The sequence below is a fragment of the Nothoprocta perdicaria genome, unplaced genomic scaffold, assembly GCF_003342845.1.
Source record: "Nothoprocta perdicaria isolate Ctin4 unplaced genomic scaffold, notPer1 scaffold_311, whole genome shotgun sequence".
NCBI classification, from domain to species: Eukaryota; Metazoa; Chordata; class Aves; order Tinamiformes; family Tinamidae; genus Nothoprocta; species Nothoprocta perdicaria.
Genome location: NW_020455546.1, coordinates 454,002 through 476,700, shown reverse-complemented (window position 1 = coordinate 476,700; position 22,699 = coordinate 454,002). Strand labels below are relative to the sequence as shown.

Here is a 22,699-nt window from a genome sequence, read left to right as displayed (position 1 = left end):
TTGAACCTCATGAGGTTCCTCTCTGCCCAACTCTCCAGCCTGTCCAGGCCCCTCTGGATGGCAGCACAGCCCTCTGGAGTGTCGGCCACTCCACCCAGCGTGGTATCARGCACAAACTTGYYCAGGGTGCCCTCTGTGCCCTCGTCCAGGTCATTGATGAACAAGTTGAACAGCACTGGGCCCAGTGCTGACTGCTGGAGGACACCACTGGGCACCAGCTGCCAACTGGACTTGGTCCCATTTATCACCTCCCTCTGATTCCTTACAGATGTTTCTACCAGCTTGTTTGTTTTTGTTTTTTAAGGAATGATTGACTGGATTGTAGCTCACGTTGTTTTAAAACGTGTCAGAATGAAATGGTGAGCGCAGTTCTTGTGCTGCCTCTGTTCTGAACCTGCCAACCGTACTKTGCATCCTTCCCAGGCTTCTGGTCACCTGCACTGCCACCTTGGCCTGAAGGGCGATCACAAGGAGAAAAAGGGGCACTAAAACCACCTGCAGACTCCACATTTTGTAGAGCTGCCACACCACTGTTTTCAATGGCGAGGGACCATCGCTCTGCACGCCGAATCAAGTGAGACTGGCCTGGGTTTAGTAATTCTCCTTGTTGGCAACACCTGGGCGAGCAAAAGTTAAGTTATCTCGAGCCACCCAGGCCTTTGGGTGGCAATTGCTTGTGGAAGAGTCTGCCCTTTACAGCCTTCCAGTTGCTGGCCAGAGAAGCCTTAAAACATGTGCCAGGTTTTGTGTAGATTTCCTTTTTCTTTCTTTCTTTCTTTCTTTGGTTAATAGCCCACCTAGTTAAAACACTGTAGGAGTCTGGGCCTTGCCTCCTCCCCGGCGAGCTCGGCAGGCATCCTGCCAGCTTCTCCTTTCGGGTTGCGAGGGAGAAGAACATCCTGCTGCAGCAGCCAGCTGGCTGCCTTCGCCTGTCAAAGGCTTAATATACTCCCATAAAGTATTCAGCTGTTGCTGGATGAGAGACAGAGGCCTCTGTAGAGCCTTCTTCAAACAGTTCTCTCTTCACTGGCAYGGCCTAAATGGATGAAAGAGCCATGTGCCAAAGCGCAGGACCAAGGATACGAACACAGCCGTTATTCTTTGGGTCATCAAAAGTCACCTAATTCATCTTAACCTTCGAGCTAAACACTCTCCATCAGGACAAAGGCATGCACTTCATGCAAGCCTGGAAAACCTTGCAGCTACTTACAAGTTTTATTGACTTTGCATCATACTTAGCTTGAGCTTGGCTTAGTAAAAGCTTTTTCTGTACCAAAGGTGAAAATGCCTCCCCTCTTGAAAAGAAAAAAACATCTTTGTTTTTCAACAAGAACATTCCCTTTCAATGTCACCATCTCCAACACTGCATTATGGAGAAACTGAAAACGAAAGCACAGCAGCAGGACCAGCATTGCCAACTCTTGCTTTTATTTTTGCCACCTCTCTCAAATTCGGTCCAGCTCGGAGCTCCTGTCACGGCCATTTCAGCCGCATGCTGGGAACCTTCCTTACTCCTGGAATTCTTCTTCTTTACTCCTTCCTTACTTCTGGAGCAGGCAGCCGGGCCAGGCAGAGCCTTCCTTCCCCTCCTCCGCAAGGGWCAGCGATCTGACCATGATGGCAACYGTYAGGATCAGGGGGCAGAAGCAAAGTYACCRGACAAGCCTGCCCCTTTGCTTGCTCCATCACACTGTGCCCGGAGGAGCAAAACATCCTTCCTCCATTCGGAGAACTTGAAGCATTCATGTTTCTCTTCTATTATTTTTTTTTTTTTTAAATTTCTGGAGCTTGCAATGCTTAAAGGCATGGAGCTGACTTAAGGTGACCTCCATCCCCTTAGCTTTAGGTTTACCACTTGAGTTCAAGGGTCTTTTATTTTGGGAGCTCTATACCTGCTTGTGCCTGTTCGGTTATTTTGTGAATTTTTAACAGTCATTCATTATAACATATTAGAAAATACTACAGTTCATATTCAGTATACTACTCACAAGGTGCTTTTCTTGATGCTTATGTTAAAATTGCCAAAAATAAAGAGACCAGTCTCGTTCTGTCATTGCGTGCAACATGGAGAAGAAAGACCAGAACGTTATGCTGTGCCTGCACGCACAACTTCACCAATCTGTACAGAATTGTGCYGTAGCATTATCTGAGAAAAAGCTTTTAGCTCAAACTAAGTATGATTAATTTAACAGTTCTGCATGATTTTCTGTGAGCTACTTCATCAACTATAGGCGTAACCCTTTCAATTTTCTGCTACTATATTTCCATTTTTTTCCTCTGCAGCTTCAAATTGCTCTCTTCCTCTCTTCTTCTCCTTTCCCTCCATCACACTCTGGCCTGYGTTTGATCTGTCACCAAAGCAGACTCGTCCTTCCCTAAACAGAGGCCTCTTCACGGGCCGCTTTGCTAGTGAGTCAACAACCAAGGCTATTACTCACCAAAACATCACGGTCCCCAGTAACATTAACTTGACCTTTCTTTTGTGAAGTGCTGTCGAAARCTCAAGCCGCACAAAATAGCCATTGAGGGGACAACTCATGACACCAATGGCTCTGTTTTGGAGCAGGTAAAAGAGGGTTGTGCTCTGCTCATCTAGCAGCCAACCACCATCACCTGCAGCCACAGAAGGCTCCCGGGGCAGGGAGCTCCGGCACGTTCAAAAGGGAATGACGAGGGACCATGAGGGAATAGCAGAGGAGCCAACTCATGTTGCTAAACATGTTGCTATGGGGGACAAATATTGGGCCAGATGGACCAGTCTGACTCAGCAGGACGTTTAGGGATGTGTCTGAGATAACTTTATGAGGGGGGACAGGATGTGTAAGAACGCAAAAAGAAAATAAAGCTGGTGTTTGCCATCTGCCAGGCTGAAAGAGGTGCCCCATCCCCAGCCAGACCTCAGGGCTAATTGYAAACAGAGGAGGATGAGGTTATGATGACATTCAAAACATCACATGGCCCCCAAAATTACAAATTTAAAAATCACTTTTTATTTTCTTGTTTGCTATTACTTGCAAAAACTCCTTTTTCAAGTAGTTCCTTCACAGAGAGTGGCTATTTAAGTAATGAACTTTCCTAGCATGCTGAAAGAGTTGGCTTTCAGTTTAACTCTCAGTCAAATATTACCAAGGTGGCTGCAGGAAGCCTTTTCTGTATCAGGCACATTAACAGATCTAACATCATTTTACTCTCTCCCAACTTTCCTCCACTCTATTTTTTTAAACATTTTTACAAATTCAAGTAAATTATGTATTTGCTTAATTACAAAATATTTGATGGGAACTGATCAACCCTTTCAAGCCTACATCCCCAGAGACCTCAGGCTTTGAAATATGTTCCTGTCCGTCACTCCTGTTTGAAACAGCTATATCCATATGGAAAACAAGCCATTGCAATGCAAGTGGCAGTAACAAGATTAAATGATCCCTCCAAAAGCATCTCCTCAGCTACTGCTCCATCRATAACCTTGTGTCACTCCCCAGCTCTGTTATTTGTGCACTTGTACTCTTCCCTGTAATGAAAAGCAAGCTGTATGGATCCAAAATGATCGGCACAGAAGTGACCTTTCCATTGGAAGGCCTGTACCTGTTCAAAGATACTTATTTCGTGGAACAGACATAGAAAGAAATGGCAACACTTAGGTTCTGCTTTGCTCTGATAGGAGCAATCCAGGTTGACCTTATTCAAAAAGATGAAAACCTTATTGTTCCCCCTGTGGGATGGATCCATAAGTACTTCACTGCAGTCACAGGGTCTGTTTTGTTTGGCTTTCTTAAGCTGCAGGTGTGACATCTCCGCTCCTCACAAAGCTCCTGCAGGCTTCCTGTTTCTACCTGGCTCTTCCAGACCAAMAAAATCACAGACTCACAGAGTGGTTGAGATTGGAAGGGACCTCTRGAGATCATCTAGTTCAGCCCCCTGCTCCAGCAGGGACATCCAGAGCACGKGGCACAGGGCGGCATCCAGKTGGGTTGGGAAGATCTCCAGAGAAGGAGACTCCACAGCCTCCCTGGGCAGCCTGTGCCAGGGCTCTGGCACCCTCACWGKMAAGAAATTTTTCCTCAAGTTCCTGTGGAACTTTTGGTGCTTCATTCATTAAGGAAAACACGGTGTGACATAATCAGCAATTCTGACAAGGTGCCAACCACACAATTCTCAAAACTTGATTTTTAGGAGCATCCAGTGTTTTTCAAACCATACATTCACAAGGTCAATCTTGGACACAAAGTAAAAAATTAAAAAGAAAATCTGAAAGTTTGGCAAACGCTAGGTGTAGAGTATCAGCAATCTAATGACGTGTCTCGTATTTATTAAGTGACTGCTACATAGGTTTTTTCCTCAGAACATAGATGTGGCAGCAAACACTTGTTTGCTGAGCAGAAACTTGAAGCCTTTTACCTCAGAGTTGCTAGACACGTAATTGAAAGCGATGGTTCTTCAACTGATAACTCTGAACTTGAACCAAACCTCTCAAGAAAAAAAAAAAAAACCCTAAACCACAAAACCCACAAACACTCTTGTCCTGAATCCTTACAGTTAACATTTCTGAAGTGCCTTCCTATGGACCTAGAAAAACCTGCTTGCAGCTGGCCATGCCTTGAGTGAATGGTTGAACCAGATTACCTCCTTACCACTCTTTGGGTCTACGGTAGTGGGTGCTGAAGTGCTTCATGAAATGCATTTTCCTGTGTCAGCTTCCAGCACTTATTTTTGGGGTGCAGAAGCGTTTCTGAATTACTCCATACTGTTTAAGAACATGAAAGTCTTTCTTAGGCTGGTTTTTGGCTGGACTGCAGAGACTCTATGAAATGTTTCTTTAGTAATTCCAATAAGAATTTTCTTTCATAAACTGTTAAAATATTTAACATGACACTGTATTTTCACCAAACAGAAGTCAAATCCCTCCCATTTCAATTCTGTTCACCAAAACTGTGATATTTGAGGTTACAACAGGCAACACTCCCTGAAGGGTCTTCTGGATCACGTTGTCTCACATGTTATTGCATGGAACCCAGCTTATTTCCRGTGACTCCAGTGGACCTAGGAGTTTATACGGACTGCAGCTCTGGTTCATCCCTGTCAATATGCGGAAAGGGAAGTTGTTCTCCTAACRTATAGTTATTTCAGGTCCAATATGGGCTGTTTTTGTCAAACCTGATTGTGAAGAGACTAAAAACAGAACTCTGCAACAACGCATATATGAAGAACCATATAGTGTATGTACTTAGGAGAGCCAAAAAAAAGATGTTTTCTAAGAAAAGAAAGAACTGAGAAGATGGGAGTTAGTTAACAGAAGGGAATTAAAGCGAGCATCTGCACCAGGCAATGAAGCACTGAAATGTGAAGAGTCTTCAAGAACAAAAGATGTCCCCGTCAACACATGGAGAACCACTCTCTGCATACTGAGCAATGCCTACACACAGATATCATCCACCATCATCTACGCTGAAATTACTCCAAAGTGAATTCAGTGTGAACCGTATGAAGATGTTATGGCTGGAGAACATGACCAGAATTGCAAACGCCGGGTAAACTGAGGAGAAGAGAAGAAAGGTCCCCAGGATCAATCAGAAAACTAGATGAGAAGGTAACACTGAAAGAAGCGAGGAGAAAGGCTGCCCGCTGCTGTGCTCTGCATGAATATTTGCATCTGCCAACAGACCATCAAAAAGGAAATTGGCACAAAGTCACAGCTCACCATTTGCTATTTATATTCTGGCAGCATTCGGTTTGTGCAATTCTTATCAGGCAAAGGCTCCTCTTGGGGGAGAGGGCAAGCATGGGGGGTACCAAAATCCACTTCTGCTGTTGCTGTTGACAGAGTTATCTGGAGCTTGATGTTTGCCAGATGCATCACGTCTTCGTCACAATTTGACAGTGTTATCCAAAAAGTATTTTAACACTTTAGTGTATCCAAATCCATACGTGGAGCTGGGCAGGCGTTTTGGGCTGCTTTACTTGCCAATATGTAAATCACGTTGCAGGCAACAGCTAATTTGCTGCAATAACAGCTAATGGTGCCCACATGCCCTAACCACAGCCCTGGCCGGGCCCCGTGGCACGGGCAGGAAGCGGCCGCTGCCGTGTCCTCTGTGCCCGATGGGGCCCCTCCTCAGTGCCTAGCACCAGTACTGCCTAGCACCAGTACTGCCTAGCACCAGTACTGCCTAGCACCAGTACTAGGCAGTGGGATATTGCCTTAATGCCTTATCCTGGTTGTCATTTTACTTTTTCTTTTATTTTCTTTCTTCTGGAAAACGTAAGAATTGAGGAAAGAAAAGAGCCCAGATGATGACTGCTGATGTGAAGAGGTGAATGAATCCAGTTCAAAGAGAAAAAAGGAGTATATTCAGCAAAAGGCAAAGCAAGGAACAAACGGGAGACAGAGACACCCCAAGATATGGCCCTTTCAACAGGCTGTGCCATCAGCAGGCATAAACTGTTAGCACAGGACCATATTCCCCGGAGAATGAACTGCAAGGGAAATGAGGGGAGAGTTTGCAACATTTTGCCGTGCTTTTATGCCATATTGCTGAAACCTTTATGTGCATGGACGGCTTTCCATTGTGCACAAAATAGCTGCGGGAAGCAACTGCAAAGAGATTCCACAACAAAGCTTCCTTCAGCTATCAAACAGATRGGAGAACAAGATACAGGGAGATAGGTTTTTACCTGAAATTTAAGTCCCCCAAATTCACGCTGCTCTGAATGGCCATTCGTCACTCGGTGCGATACCATCAGCCCAGCGGTGCTTGCCAGCCACGTGAGCCCACGGTTTCTAATCTTCACGCCCTTGCACTAAAGCCTGGGCGAAGCGGAGGGAGCCTCCGCACAGCTGAGGTTGACGTGGGCTTGTCCTGGAAAACCATCATGTTTACACTGCAGTTCTTTTAGCTGTAGACACCACTCACTYACTTAAGCTCCTCATGGCCAGTCCCATCTCTGAAGGAGGAAGGCAGCTTATTTTTTGCTAAAAGGTTATCATGCTCATTCCTTACGCCCTTCCAGGTTATACAGCCACAAGACACAACCCCTTTTCAGACTGGGCTTAAGGAAAGTAACTTAAAATTGACCACCCTGAGCTGGCAAAGGATAGACTGGAGCAAAGCACAGCACGCTCATGCGCCGCTGCGCACCTTTCCTCCAAAATATGTTTTCTCTCACAGCTGCCCTGGTGCAGTTAGGAAGGAGAAAAGCAGCAGCTCCCCCGGGTGCAATTTCCCCACTCCAGGCTCCCCATGGGAGCCAGACAGCACAGCTGGCCAGCCACGGGGTGCAGGGAAGGCTCACATATCACTTCCCATGTTTGGGAGCTCAAAGGGAACAAAGGAATTCCTGTGCCACCAGTTAGGTGCCTAGATGACAAATGAAGCCTAAGCTATTGCCCTATGCTCCCTTTACAGGGCTATACAAGTATCTCCAAAGAGCAATTAATCTCATGCTGAAATACATGCTCAAGACGGGCGTGATGAACAGCCTGCTGAAGACACCACATCTTCACCAGTTACTAGAAAGGAAACTGTGAGTGATTAGTCAGGGCTCTGAGATCTCTTCTGGTTTTAAAGATTTTAAATCTCCCTCTCGGGGGAAGAAAGGAAGGAAGGAAGGTGAAAATCGGCAGTTCTGACTCTGATCCRAGGAAGGAGAGGGGCTGAACATCCCTCCCATTCTCCTTGCCACAGGCAACGCAGCCTTTGCTCCATCAAACTCCATTTTTGCCAYGAATTCCCTGCTCCCCTATGCATGCGCTCCGAAGGTGAGGAAGGGCGAAGGCAACGCRTGTGCCCCACTGCTTCCTGGACAGCTGCCACCTCTGCGCCCAGGGCAGCACCTACAAGGTGCTCCCCACCAGCGCACCCACCCAGCGCCCACCAGCACGGCCAAACACCAGCATACCAAGAAAAGGGCCSACTGCCACAATTCAGGTCCTACCTGCCCGGGACACCGGGCCAACAGTACCGAGCAGTGCTTCCAACGTGGCCTTGTCACCTGAGGCCACTCTGTCCTGCAGCAGCGCTTGGCTGCTCAGCTGACCTGAGAGGGGGAAGAGGCATTGCCTGAAGTCCTTCCTCCTTGTAAGGTGCGGTTAAGTCCTTCAAGAAGGTGACATCCATTTCTCAGTTGTCTTCTAATGCATCAGTCCAGGCTGAAGATGGACTGAATCGGTTAGCATTTACAAGCATATATCCATGCAAGCTGAGTCTACAAAATAACTTAAGAAAAAAAAAAAAAAAAAAGGAAAAAAAATCAATTGGGAATTTAAACAGGCAGCTGGGTGAGGCTACGAAGTCCAGTTGTGGATTATGTTCCCTTCTATTTTGAAATCAGAAACCTGCAGTTTATCAACACCAATATATAAAATCTCTTGCCTTTCAATAAGGTCTAAGGCTCTCTTAACACAAATAAACAAATGAACAAGTTTACTGCAAATCTGCTGAGAGTCTCCTGGTAAGAACTGTAACACTTGTGTTTCTGAACTATATCTATCTATATATATATAAAAAAAAATAGAGTTTCTCTTTTAATTTCAGAAGATCCAGCAGTGTTGGAGTGGCAATTAGGGAACATTTAAATGTTTGGTATTCATTGGAAATAGCCTGTCAGTGATGGCCAAATAATTTCAGGCATGAGAAAAGAAGGAAGCCTCAGCCTGAGAAATAGCTGGCGTTTGACCTGCTGTTCATTTTCCAGGCTGGAAGCAAGTGCAATTCATGTAACAGCTGAAGCTGGCAACAAAGGCATAAAACACTGCTTTATGGTTCTGTGTTGCCTAACTGGCTAATGCCTTAGAAAATAAATGTCTTATTCACTGAGAAATTAAATGGTTATAGTATGTGGTTATAATACGTATAATACACACTGATGAGAGGGGTGAATACTTAGCATAAAGCAATTACCGCAACCCATAAATGCCACAGAAAATGCTTTCCGTGTAACAATGAAAAAAAAGCATGGCTAGAAAATTTTGTACTTGGTAGAATAACAGGGCCTGGGCAAGGTGGACACAGGGGGAGGTAACCTGGGAGGAATCCAGCATACAGAAATCTCACCTTGGGCCATGACAAAGCCCCAATTTACACCCTTCCGAAGAATCCTGCCATTCTTCGCCACCTTGTCAAAGAAGGGTTTGATAAGGCTTGAGACCTCATAACCTAAGGGCATCTACATATCTACTTTAAGCAAGTACCCAGTGAAGCTCTTAGCCAGGAGTCCCGAAGCTGAGACGCATTGATCTCACCGGTGTAAAGGAATTGCACCATGTGCTGATAGGGGCTTGTTTGTGATTTCAGGTCCGACTGCTAAGGAGTTATTTCTGGGACCTTGCCAAAGGTCTCATCTACACTTAAAGCTCTGTCAATAAAGTCATAAATGTCAAGGAGCAGATTGCCTTTCATACCAGCAGGATTGCATGCACATGCTGCCTATGTGACCTTTGCTTCTAAGTACTCAGATTTTTTAATATTAAGCTTTTTCTTACGTAATTCCACTGGCCTGAAGTTTGCAGCTACTCTCACCAGCAGGCCTCTCCCCCAACAGGGAATATGAATCACCGGTACAATTACAGACACAAACAAAGAAAAAAAATCCAATACATTAGCTCTAAGAAATAGACCAAATAGGATTCTGAGGTCCCTTTGCTTTTTCACAGAATCACAGAATCACAGAATGGTTAAGGTAGAAGGGACTTCTAGAGATCATCCAGTGCAACCCCCTGCTCCAGCAGGGACACCCGGAGCACGGGGCACAGGGCAGCATCCAGGCGGGTTGGGAAGATCTCCAGGGAAGGAGACTCCACAGCCTCCCTGGGCAGCCTGGGCCAGGGCTCTGGCACCCTCACAGGAAAGAAGTTCCTCCTCACATGGAGATGGAACTGCCTGTGTTGCAACTTACACCCAATGCCCTTTGTCCTGTCACTGACCACCACTGAGAAGAGTTTGGCCCCTTCCTCCCTACATTCCCCCCTCAGGTATTTGTACACACTGATCAGATCCCCTCTCAACCTTCTCTTCCCTAGGCTACACAGGCCCAGCTCACTCAGTCTTTCCTCGTACAAGAGATGCTCCAGTCCCTTAATCATCTTTGCTGCTCATGTTTGGACATTAGGTACCAGAATTCCCCTCAGCTTCACTRCATCTGAGCTCATAGGGAATAAAAACACTTGCATACCAAGACCATTTGTTCTTTACTCTTAGATAAGCTAAAGATGAGGAGGTCTTCCTCTTCTGAGAGAAAAGCAAATTGAAACAAGATGTTTACAACGGTTGTTTACTATGGATTTTACCCTCACCCTGCTTTCTATTAAGAGACTCCTGTTGCTTTAGAAACCAGGTGTTAATCCCTCAAAGCGGATGACATTTTCCAACCCTGCATACTTCAACAAAGCTTGAAGGCACTCRGAGAGAAAGAAAGTTTACATAAGACAGAAAACAGATGTTTAATAAACTTGAGTAATCTGGCAGGCAAGTGTGTTTGGTCTCTCCAAAAGAGAGCCACAAAAAGGCTGCAAATATTTTCGTCCAGAAACCATAAAGAGTATTTGCTCTTAATTAAAGAGACCGGATCCTAGCCAAGAGAAGAATCCCTGCCTCCTTTAACATAACTCCATTTCACCTCAGATGCTAAAAGGAAAAAAATTCTCATTTTCTACACCGCCTCAGCAGTGTCATTCCAATCAAATTGGGATCAGCAATCCATAGAGTGGGTTATGGTCAGGGACAGGCATCATCCCAGCCATGGTCTGAGTCCCTCAATCATTACCCATTTATGATCGTTGAAATATTGAGCTTTTACAGGTCATCACAATAATATTTTAGTAATATTTTCTGAAGAAACAGTGCCTAGCTCCCCACGAAGTATCTGCCTTTGCTTGAAGAAGTCATGCAGCTAACCAGGCTGGCAATCCAAATGAGATGTGTATTAATAATCCAGGGTTATGGATTCAGGCTTTTATTGGCTTTTTGCAACGTTGGAATTTTTGCACATTGTGCAATGAAATATTGGCTTGTTAACAGCGAGCAGAATATGAAAGTTTTCTATGCACCCTTTCTTTAGCAATATTGCATCTGCAAAGATCAAAGGCTTCGTTCTGGGCTTCTGTTTTTCCAAGTCGCCCATACAAGCTTGCCCCATACACTTCATGTTTTCTTTGGCTAAAAAGTGTCATTTACGGGTRTACAAGGAGCTATGTGGTTTTCTTCTTTCTTTTTCTTTCCTTTGCTTGTGAGAAGCTAATTTAATGAGCTGGAAAGGGTGTTATGTAACACCAGGCCACTAGCACCACGAGTTGGTCCGTAAAGAGCAACTTTCTTCTAGAAGAACAAACRGCATTAAGGTTATTTTAATTTAAATAGGAGCCCAAAGAACAGGAGCGCTGAGGGTGGGATGGAAGTAGGTCATTCTTTCTTACTGTGCGCAGAGAAGACGACAAAATCTGAAGGATTCTGTTCTAATAAAACTAAAGCCTTTGCACAGGATCAGAGGAAGGGGTTGCCTAAATGCAGGGCTGTTGAGTCCTCTCCTAGCAGATAATTTAAAAGTAGTCAAGGAAAACACATGGAATAATATCCTTTTGCAGTTTTAACGGAGAGTTGGGCTGAATCTAGAGCAAAAGAAGGGCGAACTAGATGGATAAACACATTTATTTTATTTCCTTCCCAAAATTCAGGAYGGGACAACACCAGTGTATTCTTGTTTTGCTTTGTTTTTACACAGAACTCAAGAGCAAATAATAAATTGACATGACTTACAATTTCTTACCTTCCTATGAAAGAATATGACAGAATTTGCAGTAATAAAACAGCTTGAAATCTGGCCCTTTTGCTACTAGGGAAAGAGATGACCAGCAAATATCCCAAAACTGTAAAAAAAATACAATTTCTTCTTATTCCAAATATGATATAAGCATAAAATATTATTTTCATAACCATGACGATCAGCAGCTGCAGTTTTGGAAAGGGTAGACCAGACCTTACTTATGTAAAATGCTCTTAATTCTCCACCAAAAAGAGGTCCACAGATGTGCCTAGGCATCTGTGTTTCACATCCTCTGCCCACATCCACCCCTGCTGCCCAAAACACTTGGTTGAAATGGGGTCACTTTCTTTTCCTGTATACACTGTAGCAATCTGGCTAGAAACAGCAACCTGGTAAATGAGAATATGGGTTTCCCAACTTGAATAAACAATGTAATTTAGATAATAATAGGAGTTTTACAGTTTTGTAGAATGGGACTGAAAAATTAATGCCTTTAAAATGAAACTGAAAATGATGTGTATAGTTCCATTTGACTACATATAATTTAAGGGATCCTACCATCTAGAGCGCTACAAAATACACCAAAAAAATCTGATTTTAAAACCAACTGAACTCTGCTGGAATAGATGTGATTATGAAATTAAAGCCTCACCAAACATTCTTATTGAAGTGATCTGAACAGAAAGATGTTGAAACCCAGGTCTTTTCCAAATATCACTGAAGGCTAAAGAACACAGACTAACATGGTATATATTTCCTAATGCTGAAGTTGGGAAAAACCCACTCTTTTCCCAAGGTGCCAGAAGCAAGGATGGAGTTATAAGGGTGTATTGCATTCATCCACTCCTCATGTTTGCTTCCCAACAACTTCGCAGAAGGATTGGGAAGTCAAAATAGTTCCTTGTGTTTGTTAAACAGGACTAGGAACTCTTATGGATCGCTTCATTTCCAAAGAGTTTTAGGATATTGAAGCAGCATTCAAGAAAAGAAAATTTCCTCTCAGGGATAAGGATATTTGTACTACATACGATAAGCAGCATGTATTTAATTAATATTTAAGGACTTAAACTCAGCTTTCTCAGGCCTCAATGGATAGCTGACCACTATCCATTATATTAGTTATATATAACTATATATAGTCATATACTCTATATGYACGCTATATACTCTAGTGTATATACAGCATATATAACAGAATCAGAGACCTAAGTTACCTGAGCATTTTACTTCAAGACAACTCAGTTTACAAATACCTGAGTCCTTGACAATACATGAGATTCTGAAGCTGAACACACAGGACTCGTTGGAAAACAAACTGCAGCACAGAAAGCACAAAAACTTGCCTAGAGGTGAGAAATTACCTGGTTACTAAGGCTGCCTTTTTCCTAAGCAGAATTTTTAATACCCAGACAACATTTTACCACGAACCACAGGAACTTTCACGGAGCATTATACACGTGAGATCCATTTCCCTCGTTGGTAAATCCCCATTTTGCAGAAGGGAAAACAGAGCCAAGGGAGGCATGGAGGTTGCCATGGCTACCTAAAATGCTGGGAACAAAGGCTGAAATTGGACCTCRCGTTTCCAGTTTCCTCTTCCCTGAACCCTGAGACCTTTGCCAAACACCCGGCCCAGTACATTTCCATACAGYAACACCCTTCCAGACCCTTAAGTGTTAACTACTTAAGGACACCACGTTAAAATCATTAGCGGTTACCAGCTCTTAGATGGTATAAAAGAGAGCTGGCCTTCAAACCAAAACTAATCCCCACGAATCCTTTTGATCACGCACACAAAAGTGGCAGTAACTTGACTCCCTTCCTTGGCAAGTACAGACCAACATGAATTTCCACAGGCACCAGGGGTACGGAGAAACTTCAGCTGGGATTGCTTTGATTCCTTCCTTGCACTCGACGTGGGTGTGAGCAATTGGTGGCCGAAAGAGTGATACAAAAGAGCAAAAACTTTGATGATTTCAAGGCAACATTCTGAGACCTTGCCAAGGAGGAAAAAAAAAAGTCCCTTGYAGAGCTAGGGTTTACTGGATCAATGGGAAAACAGCACCAAAAATATATATATATAAACTGCTTAGAAAGTGGAAGGAGCCACTGATATAATATTTGAGTGGGGAAAAAAAAGAGAAAAACTCTTTTGACTTCCTTTGAAGCTATTTAAACAGACGCAGAATAATAACTGCAATTTACAATTTTTACAGTTCTTTACTAATGTTCAACACCATTCTATTGCGCCACCACTTATTTAATGCTAATTGATGCAACAGCCATTTTCTTCACGACATGAAATCACCGGTCAGCAAAGAATTGCAAATTTGGAATAAAACCAGCATTCGTTTGAAACCATCCACTTTTAGAAATCCCTGGAAAACCTTCCGCCCTCCCCAACCTCCCCGTGCTCACCGGAACGTCAAAAGTCTCTTGCGTATCATCCAGCATCTGGATTTTGATGGAGACGAGTTTTCCCGGAGGCGTCACGGGTGGCTTTTGTCCATGCTCCAAGGTACTGATCCCAGAGTTTTCCTGGGCTCCTAACCGGGATCCTGCTGTTGGTCTCTGCTCCGTTTCACCCATGTTTAGAGAAATGCGTTTCTTAGATCTAGAGAGAGGAAAAAGGGCAAAGAAAAMCGTATCACTTATAAATATGAATTTTTTGCACGTGAGCATTTGAGCATATACACTTAAGAGTTGATAAACTGTATTTCTGCTAAAGAAACACTCTATCCTGCAGAAAGGAGTAGAGCTACAGGACTGATTTGGGGCGATTTTTCATTATAAGGCACAGTTTTGAACTTCGTTGCATTCGAGGATCCCTAGTTTTACTTGTGAGATGTGACACATCACACTAGAACTTTATTTCATTTTCCCACCCTCAGCCTTCCGATGCTGCAGCTGCATTTCGGATAAAACCTGCTGCTCCTGCCTATTCGTCTTCCTCGGTAAGTGCTTTCCTGCTCCCTGTGACTTTTATAGGCTGATCAGTGAGCATTAAAAAAACATGCAGTGAACAGAGGGAACGGAAACACAACTGCCCAGCTGAGCAGAGATGCAGGAGGAGCACGGCCAGTCACAGCCTGGCTTTGACTTCGAGGTTATTGGGGAAGTTCTTGGAATAATCTGGAATATTTGGAATATCATTGGAAAATATTGGGAAGCCAATGGAAAAATGGAGTGGTGAACCTAGCCTATACATTAGTAAAAATTAATTACCAGCTCTATAGTATCATGTAGTAAGATACCAAGTYCCTCCCCAAGGATGGAATGAAAGCAATATTGCCTTCAGCAGAATACACACAGTGTACTATTTATTATAAATTACTCTCCCAGTTTTTCACTAATCTGATTTTCTATTAAATGCAGAAAGTGGCTCAGAGTACAAACTCTAAAAGCAATACTTGCTTTAAGACAAAAMCCCCCAATATAGTTGGCACAGACAGTGAAGGCAGCCTCAAGTTGGCAATTTTTGAATCTTTGTAATTAAAATGTCCTATCCTACCCACCASGGCTAGAAAGATCCCTGATGAGACTTATCCAAGTGCAAGATAAATATTAACAAGAGGCAAATCCGTTGCATAATTATTAATCAATTGGCACTATAATCCAAAATGTAAGAGGAATCAATTGCATTGATTCAGCCTCTAAAATTAATTAATTAAATTAAAGCCTTTTAGGAGACAAGAAATGTCAACAGCAAAGCAGCAGTAGGACGCAGGCATTCCAAGAAGGAAAGAGAAAAAGCTTTATTGAGACTATTTAGCAATTWATTCAATTTTCCTGCATGAAAAGTACATGTGAACATTAAAAAAAAAAAAAAAAACAGCATGTGTTCGAAGTCTGGAAACGCTGTTGCACACAAAGATTCTGGTCCAATCCTTGTTAGCTCAAAAGCTGTTTTATGGGCTCTCCTAAAGCCATCATGTATTGCGCACGCACTAGTAGTGAAGAAAGGACCTCTCCAAAAGCTTTATTACTACAGTAGGTTTTGGCTAGGTACATGCATTTAAAATAGATGAAGAGGAAGCCAGTTCTATTCATCAAATCCTAAGTGTAGGAATYGATCCAGCACAGTTCAAGTGATAGCATTAAAGTAACCAACATAAGGAAATATTAAAAAGCTTGAACCTCTCTCCAACTGTTCGTCTAACTAGGGATCCAGTGACCCCACACACATGTGGCCAACAAACTCAGTGAAACAAGAAAAAAACAGGTCCAAATGAGGAGTCAGAAAAATACGGATGAAAAGTCAGTCAAATTATGCAGAAAGCTGAGAGATCTTTTTATTATTATCAACAGCTAGTAATACAGAAACTCCTGTAATATATGTCCTGAACCTATCAGTTACATGAGCATACCTTATCTTGGAAGCATAGATCTAAGAAATACTGGCTACTATGATCATGTGCATCGGCCACTTACCAAATTAAAAGCAGATCTCTCCKTCTTTTAATTTACCTATCTCAAAGTCTTGGCATGCTAAACTCAACATTTAGTATTTATTTTCCTACACAGCACCAGTCTCATTATGGCACTTCCATAAAATCAGCACAACATATTTATTTTGCTTTCATCTAAAAGCAGCCTTAAAAATTATTCCAATTAAGCTCGCTAAATAAAGCAGAACATTAGCCAAGCTGCAAGCCCACTCCGAATCGCTCCGATCCAAAGACCAAGGAGTGAGGGTGCAGAATGCACAAAATATGGATTAAGGAAAACYGGGAGGATTAAGGAACTAGTGTCAATCCCAGCAAGGAGGAGGCTCATCAAGGTGGGAAAAAAAGGGAGAAATGTAAAGGCAAGCTACTGGAAATAAGGGGCTGAGGACCTGGGGAGGTGATTAATGGAAAAAAAGCAGGAGCCACCACCCTTGTTGCCACAGCCCAGATAGGGGCACAAAGCAAAGAGCCCATGGGGGAGGCCAGGCAGTGGCAAATAAAGAACTCATCTGAGCTGGCACAACCCCAAATAGGGCCGAAACCTTTTCATAAACTGTAAAAGCCATGACGAGTAAATGTGCTTGCCCCCTAATCAGATGTTAAGAAGCTTTTTTAATGCAGATACTATGTGTTTAACTCAGAATTGCCGCTTTGTACGGACTTTGCAATAGCTGGACGAAGGCCAAGACCGCGTCCAGCATAATGCAGCTTTCTTCCTCAGCAGTCAAAAGTGCCACTGAAGGCACTTTTTTTATAGCAGTAGAAATCATCAGGCAAATGGAGGTTTCCATGTCTTCCTCTTTGGCGGGAAGAAAAGACAATCAAATGGGACGCGGGAGCACGAGCAGAACTTACTGCTGAGAACTTCCCTGTTACTACACTGGTGAGAAAGCAAGCAGAATGTATTTTGGAAGAGATGCTACTCTGATGTGCGAGCTACTCTGCTTTTTACAGGCCAGGCGGTGAGGGCCGGGCATCCCTGGGGTGCCGCTGCTGCGGGAGCAGTGTCCTGTGCCGAGYGAGGCCCGTGGCGCGCTTCAGGAGCGCGGCACCGAAGGAGGCCCCTTCTCTTCTCTCCTTATCTGTTCTCGTCTCTTCTTCTCTGCCCACAGTAGGGGACGAGCCAGGGCACGGGGGGATGTTGTGACGGGCCTTGAAGCCACTGAGCAGAGCAGCGGCTGAGGTAAAGCCGAAGCGGAGGCCTCTCCGGCACGAGGCCTGCGCCATCGTGCGCCGGGGAAGCACCCCAGAGAGGAGACCCACGGAGTGAGGGTAGCACCACACGAGGAGGCTCGCACCAACTCAACACCTCAACAGTAAGAGCTAAGAAAGTACCACAAGACTAGAGGAAAAAAAAATGGATTCAGATCTTCCAAAGGTTAAACATGGAGCAGGAAAGASAGAAGAGGAGGGACAATCCTGGCAAATGACTAGCACGTACTTTAAACTCGCAGCTTTTTGGGAAGCTGTTGGACCACTGAGAGGATTATAGTGAATATGAGTTTGATGACACACCTGGAAAGTACTCATTTGAGTTCGAAGCACCGTCATGTTTGGGGAAAAAAAAAAAAAAAAAAGAAAAAACCCACAAAAAACTCCACAAGCTGGAATAAGTTTAAGGAATCAGAATAAATTAGTTGTGAGGAAAGACAGGGTGATACGTGCAGTTTGAGTCTGAGTGGCTGAGAGGAGTTTGAACAACCCCAAGTGCAAGACGTCAGGTTGCACTGGCCTCAAAGGCCCTATCCACAGCCTGGTTTATGAACAGGGACCATGTTTTCTCCTGATGTGCTGATCCTTTGTCTTTCTTCTTCCCTCTCCGTTGGATAATGGCAAAATACGTTTCAATGCTCTCTACCAAAAGCCCACAGCAGAACTGCAGTACCTTCAAACATGGGAAAATTCTGCACTTGGGGGATAAATGGCCAACAAGGCTGGGCTTTCCTTGTTCTACCAGACTGACTGTGAAACAAAAGAGCAGGTTTCCTGAAAAAAGCAAAGGCCAAACAAAAAGCATACCAAGAGAAGAGGAGCAACGGGAATGAACCCAAGTGCACAACTCCTCGAAGTGTTTGTGGGCGGAGGGAGGGCGAGCAGAGCAGAGCTCAGGCTTTTGTCCCACTTAGTTTCTCCAACTCCATGGCAGAATCAGACCGAGAAAATACAGCGATCAAAAATGTTAGAGCTATTCATCCAAATATCAATACTATTCTGCTTAAAAAAAAAAATGTAATTTTTAAGCTGAGTTAAAACAAATCAATGCAAACCAAATAAGCCATCTCAGTCCTTGCTCAGAGGTGAGGCCCAGTGCTGCAGGTAGTGCCCCGATGAACGACAGGCCCCGAGGCTGCGGACATCACAGCAACAGAGGCACATTTTCCAACTATGCTCCATGAACAGAGGCGATCAGCTACATTCCTGCTTAACGACAGTAACCAAAATCCATTTCCATGGTTACAGTCGCCACTCATGGAGTGGGGCATCTGTGTTGAAATACCAAATCTTGACTAATTTACCTTTTCGGAAAATGAAAAGCAAGTGTGTTTTGTAGGAACGGGAAGTCTAGAGCACACGMAACTTTTTTTTCTGAGAGTGAGCGCTTTGAGGTCATCATGTTGTTATGAGTCTTTTGCAGTTCCTCATTGGAGAATTATGAGAATTTCTCCGGAAACATCTACAATGTCTGATTTTCTTAAGGTACTATGAAAAAAAAAACACAAGCAGCTGCTTCACTAGCAAAATGTTTGTGTTTCACATTATTCTGAGACATTGCATGCCGTTCCACACAGGGTCCTAACAGTGAAAACACACATTAGAAACCCGACATACATCCAGCAGCGTTTCATTAGGCTAACGGAGCAGCGTTTTTGTGAAAGCAACACCATGTGAAATCAAAAGGCTCTCCTTAGAGAATCAGCGCAGGCTTGGGGGGCAGCAGTCCAGAAAACAGCAGTGTGGTGTCTGCTCCTCKGTTTATTTGAGGAGACTGCAGGTCTTCCTGTTCAGGCTGCTGCTCACGTGCACAGCRTTCAGACTGAAAAGGAGACAGAATGAAAAGCACCTTCCACATGTTTGTTTATTTATTTATTTATTTATTATTTTGGGTGCTCCTGTGCCTAAGGACCCAGACCATGATCCTCTTCAAACCTGCCTGCCCAGGGCAACACCAGGTCTCCCCYTCTATGTTTTCAGGTGTCAGAGCTGGGTACCCCAGCCCTGCGCAGACCATATCTRAAGTTTACAGCAATAAAGAGATGCCCTCTAGTAAAACAGAATATTCACAGTAGAGGAAAATACATCCTCTGTCATGAAGCAAAGATTGGCCACAAAGCTGCCCATCTCAGTCAGAGTCTGTCTTATCCCTTGGGTTTTTACAGCATATTTGAGAAGATAGACCTAGTGCTCAGATACGAAGAGCAACCCACCCTACTCACAGGATAATATCAAATGTACCACAGTCACCTTCAAGGCACTGGCAWGAATATGAAACCAACATGAAATTCAGGGACCTAAGTGGTAGCACATAACTTGAAAAGTAAATCCAAACTATTCTGTATACTGATAACCTAATCTGAAATTCAGACTGCAGAGTACACRTGCAGGTAGCATGCACCCAGCACCTCTTCTAAGCCTTTTGGGAAGGCAAAGAGCCAGCAGCTGTTACCACCTGTACTTCCAGAGCAATTTAGCTTCCAGCCTGAGCTCATTTATCTTCGTTATATACAAGGCCTGAARCTATTTGCAGTTCTATCGGTGCTGTCCCAATTCCAAATCACCTCCCAGACGTCAGCAGAAAGCGTCACAGCATCAYAGAATGGTTGAGGTTGGAAGGGACCTCTAGAGACCATCCAGTCCAACCCCCCTGCTCCAGCAGGGACACCCAGAGCACGGGGCACAGGGCGGCATCCAGGCGGGTTGGGAAGATCTCCAGAGAAGGAGACTCCCTGGGCAGCCTGTGCCAGGGCTCTGGCACCCTCACAGCAAAGAAGTTCTTCCTCACATGCAGATGGAACTGCCTGTGTTGCAGCCTGCACCCATTGCCCCTTGTCCTGTCATTGCTCACCACTGAGAAGAACTTSGCCCCTTCCTCCCTACATTCTCCCCTCAGGTATTTATACATGTTGATCAGATCCCCTCTCAGCCTTCTCTTCCCCAGGCTAAACAGGCCCAGCTCACTCAGTCTCTCCTCCTATGAGAGATGCTCCAGTCCCTTAATCATCTTGGTTGCTCCCCAAAGGAGCAAAGGTGGACACCTTGTTGTGTCCCATCTTCTCCTCCCCTTACTCAGCAGCTCTACCAGCAAGTGCCGTAGCAAACAGCTCGCTGTGTGCTTTTGCAGTCTTTTTCAGACTCAAACCTAAAACTGCTTTTGATGACTGTCAATTATATTAAACAAGATATCAAACATTGTCAGGAAAGCATAGCATGTAGTGAATCAATCTTTTATTAGACATTTTTGCAGACCAGAAGCAGTTGGTTTTCTTCCTCAAATCTCAACACAAGGCAAGCAAAGCCATTATAGATATTGTAGGTGAATAATTAGAAACTTTTGTATTTATATACTTCCCTCTGTCAAGGAAAGCCTTGGAAGGTTCTTGATTCAGTTTATTCTTGAGACCAACTGTTGCTGTTTCCTGAGCTCGAGGGACTTGTCTGCATGACTCATTCTTCATTATRGGCTTCTGTGGAGTGTCCCAAGCAATTACCTTGGACCAGGAATGCCAATATCGCATTCCAACTGACACAATCAAATTCTTAAAAGGTTTTCCTTAGCTTTTAAAGAAGCCAAAGAGAAGGCACTGCACCAACAGGTAATTCTGGTTACTCCTGGAAGGACAGGTAATGTCCTTCTTGCTGGCCAAAGGGGATTTTGGGTCCTATCTCTCAGTTTGCGACTCCCTCCCAACAACAGAGTTACAAGAACTTCAGTTTCCCTTGAGAGTCCTGGACACACTGAGCAAAACAGGGAGCTGCAGTCAAGCTCTTGGAGCTCTGAATCCTTCAACAGCACAGAAACGTTTATGACCTGGACATAGAGTTCAATAGTGACCGTGCTGCTTTGAAAACACTTCCCTGCTCCTTCAGTAACCCACCAAACAAACTACATTTTTTTCCTATAGAGTTTCTGCATTATCTTACAATGGGGAAAGAAATTCTCATTTTATTAAATGAGAATTTAAAAGAATTTATTTAAAAATCACAAGCTGCTTCTGCGTTTTTTTCTTCTCCCTTCAATCTGTGGCCAAGTCACTTCCTGCCTTTCTTATATATTCACTTCCTATATTTCAGATACGAGCACAAGAAATGACAATTAGGAAGAAGTTTCAAGAAGTGACTCGTGTCATGTGTTTATATTCTATTTCACTGAAACCATTTGGCTTTTTGCACAACCTGTTTTGTGCCCATTCTGTCATGCAGAAGCATATATAGAAAGAGAAGGTAAAACTTTAACACCCTTCACAACTGACAAAACGCAACTAAAAAAATCCCCAGGAAAAAAAAGAAATACACAAAAGAAAGAAGAAAGGGGTAACGAAGCGCRTGCTGAGGTAATCCAATCAGTCCTTTACTGACAGTAAAATGAGTTGTCAAAATGATAAAGTACATGTTCCAATTTCAGAAAGACCTAAAGGATTTTAAAATGGAGATATGAAAGCCTTGCCATGTGTGCAGGAACGTTATTTTGCATGATGGACAGCAMGACTGTAGAAGCTTTATGGCCACATGGTAAACCCTAGGGCCAAAGACACCTTAAGAAAACCTCTGCTTTTCCCTGTTACAACCGAGTTTCTTGATCAGCTGGGTCATCCCCAGAGCCCATGCCTGGGCACTTGAAACCACAAGCAAAGGTGGGCAAGGCCTCAAAGCAGTGTGGTGGTTCAACATTAATATAAATCACCCTTGAAGCCATTAAAAGTATTTTCCAAAACCCTTTCATGCCATCGCCGTGCATAAATAAAGCTGTTGCGCCAGCTGGAACGCTCTGGGCTCATTCACCCATGCAACACCTCCTGTGAAAGCCAAGCCGAATGTGCTTCTAGTATCACAAAGTAAGCTGATTTCCCTCCAGATTTAACAGAAAGCTGAAAGGCTTCCAGCAGCTCAGACCCAGCCCGAAGAACAACGTAGGTGTTTCTCCCCAAAATAAAAACATGTCAAAAGAATGAATGGCCCTCTACATTAATACCACTGTTCGGAGCTTGGGGAAAACTGACACGGCTCTGTTGGGGAGAAGCAACTTGTTGGAGGGGTATGCTATTACTCAGAAGCTGGTGTATAGAGAGTGTATTCACAGCGCCCCTCCAAAGGGTATCCAGGGCCTAGGGAAGGAGCCCAGCCACCCTTCGGAGYGGCTTCTCCCTTCCCTGAGCGTGCAGATCCTCAGGGAGGCTCCGAGCAGCCCGGCCAGCTGCAGCTCTCCCTGCTACGAGCGTCGCTCTGGGTTTGTCGTGTCAGGGGACGTGTCCCCAAGGGGACAGGGCAGGGGGCCGGGGGCC

The 22,699-nt window shown here is 44.2% G+C and overlaps 1 protein-coding gene across 2 annotated transcripts in view; it reads right to left on the bottom strand.

Annotated features, from left to right (window-relative positions):
• The window catches only part of FARP1 (FERM, ARH/RhoGEF and pleckstrin domain protein 1), a 154,740-nt gene extending 140,373 nt beyond the window's left edge, over positions 1 to 14,367 (bottom strand). The window contains exon 1 of one of the 2 annotated variants that reach the window (XM_026042710.1): positions 14,173 to 14,367. In XM_026042710.1, coding sequence (XP_025898495.1) covers positions 14,173 to 14,343 — 171 coding nt within the window. In that variant the 5' untranslated portion in view covers positions 14,344 to 14,367. The remainder of the gene's footprint in view (positions 1 to 14,172) is intronic. The other variant, XM_026042711.1, reaches the window with a different exon arrangement.
• Positions 14,368 to 22,699: the final 8,332 nt, after the last annotated feature.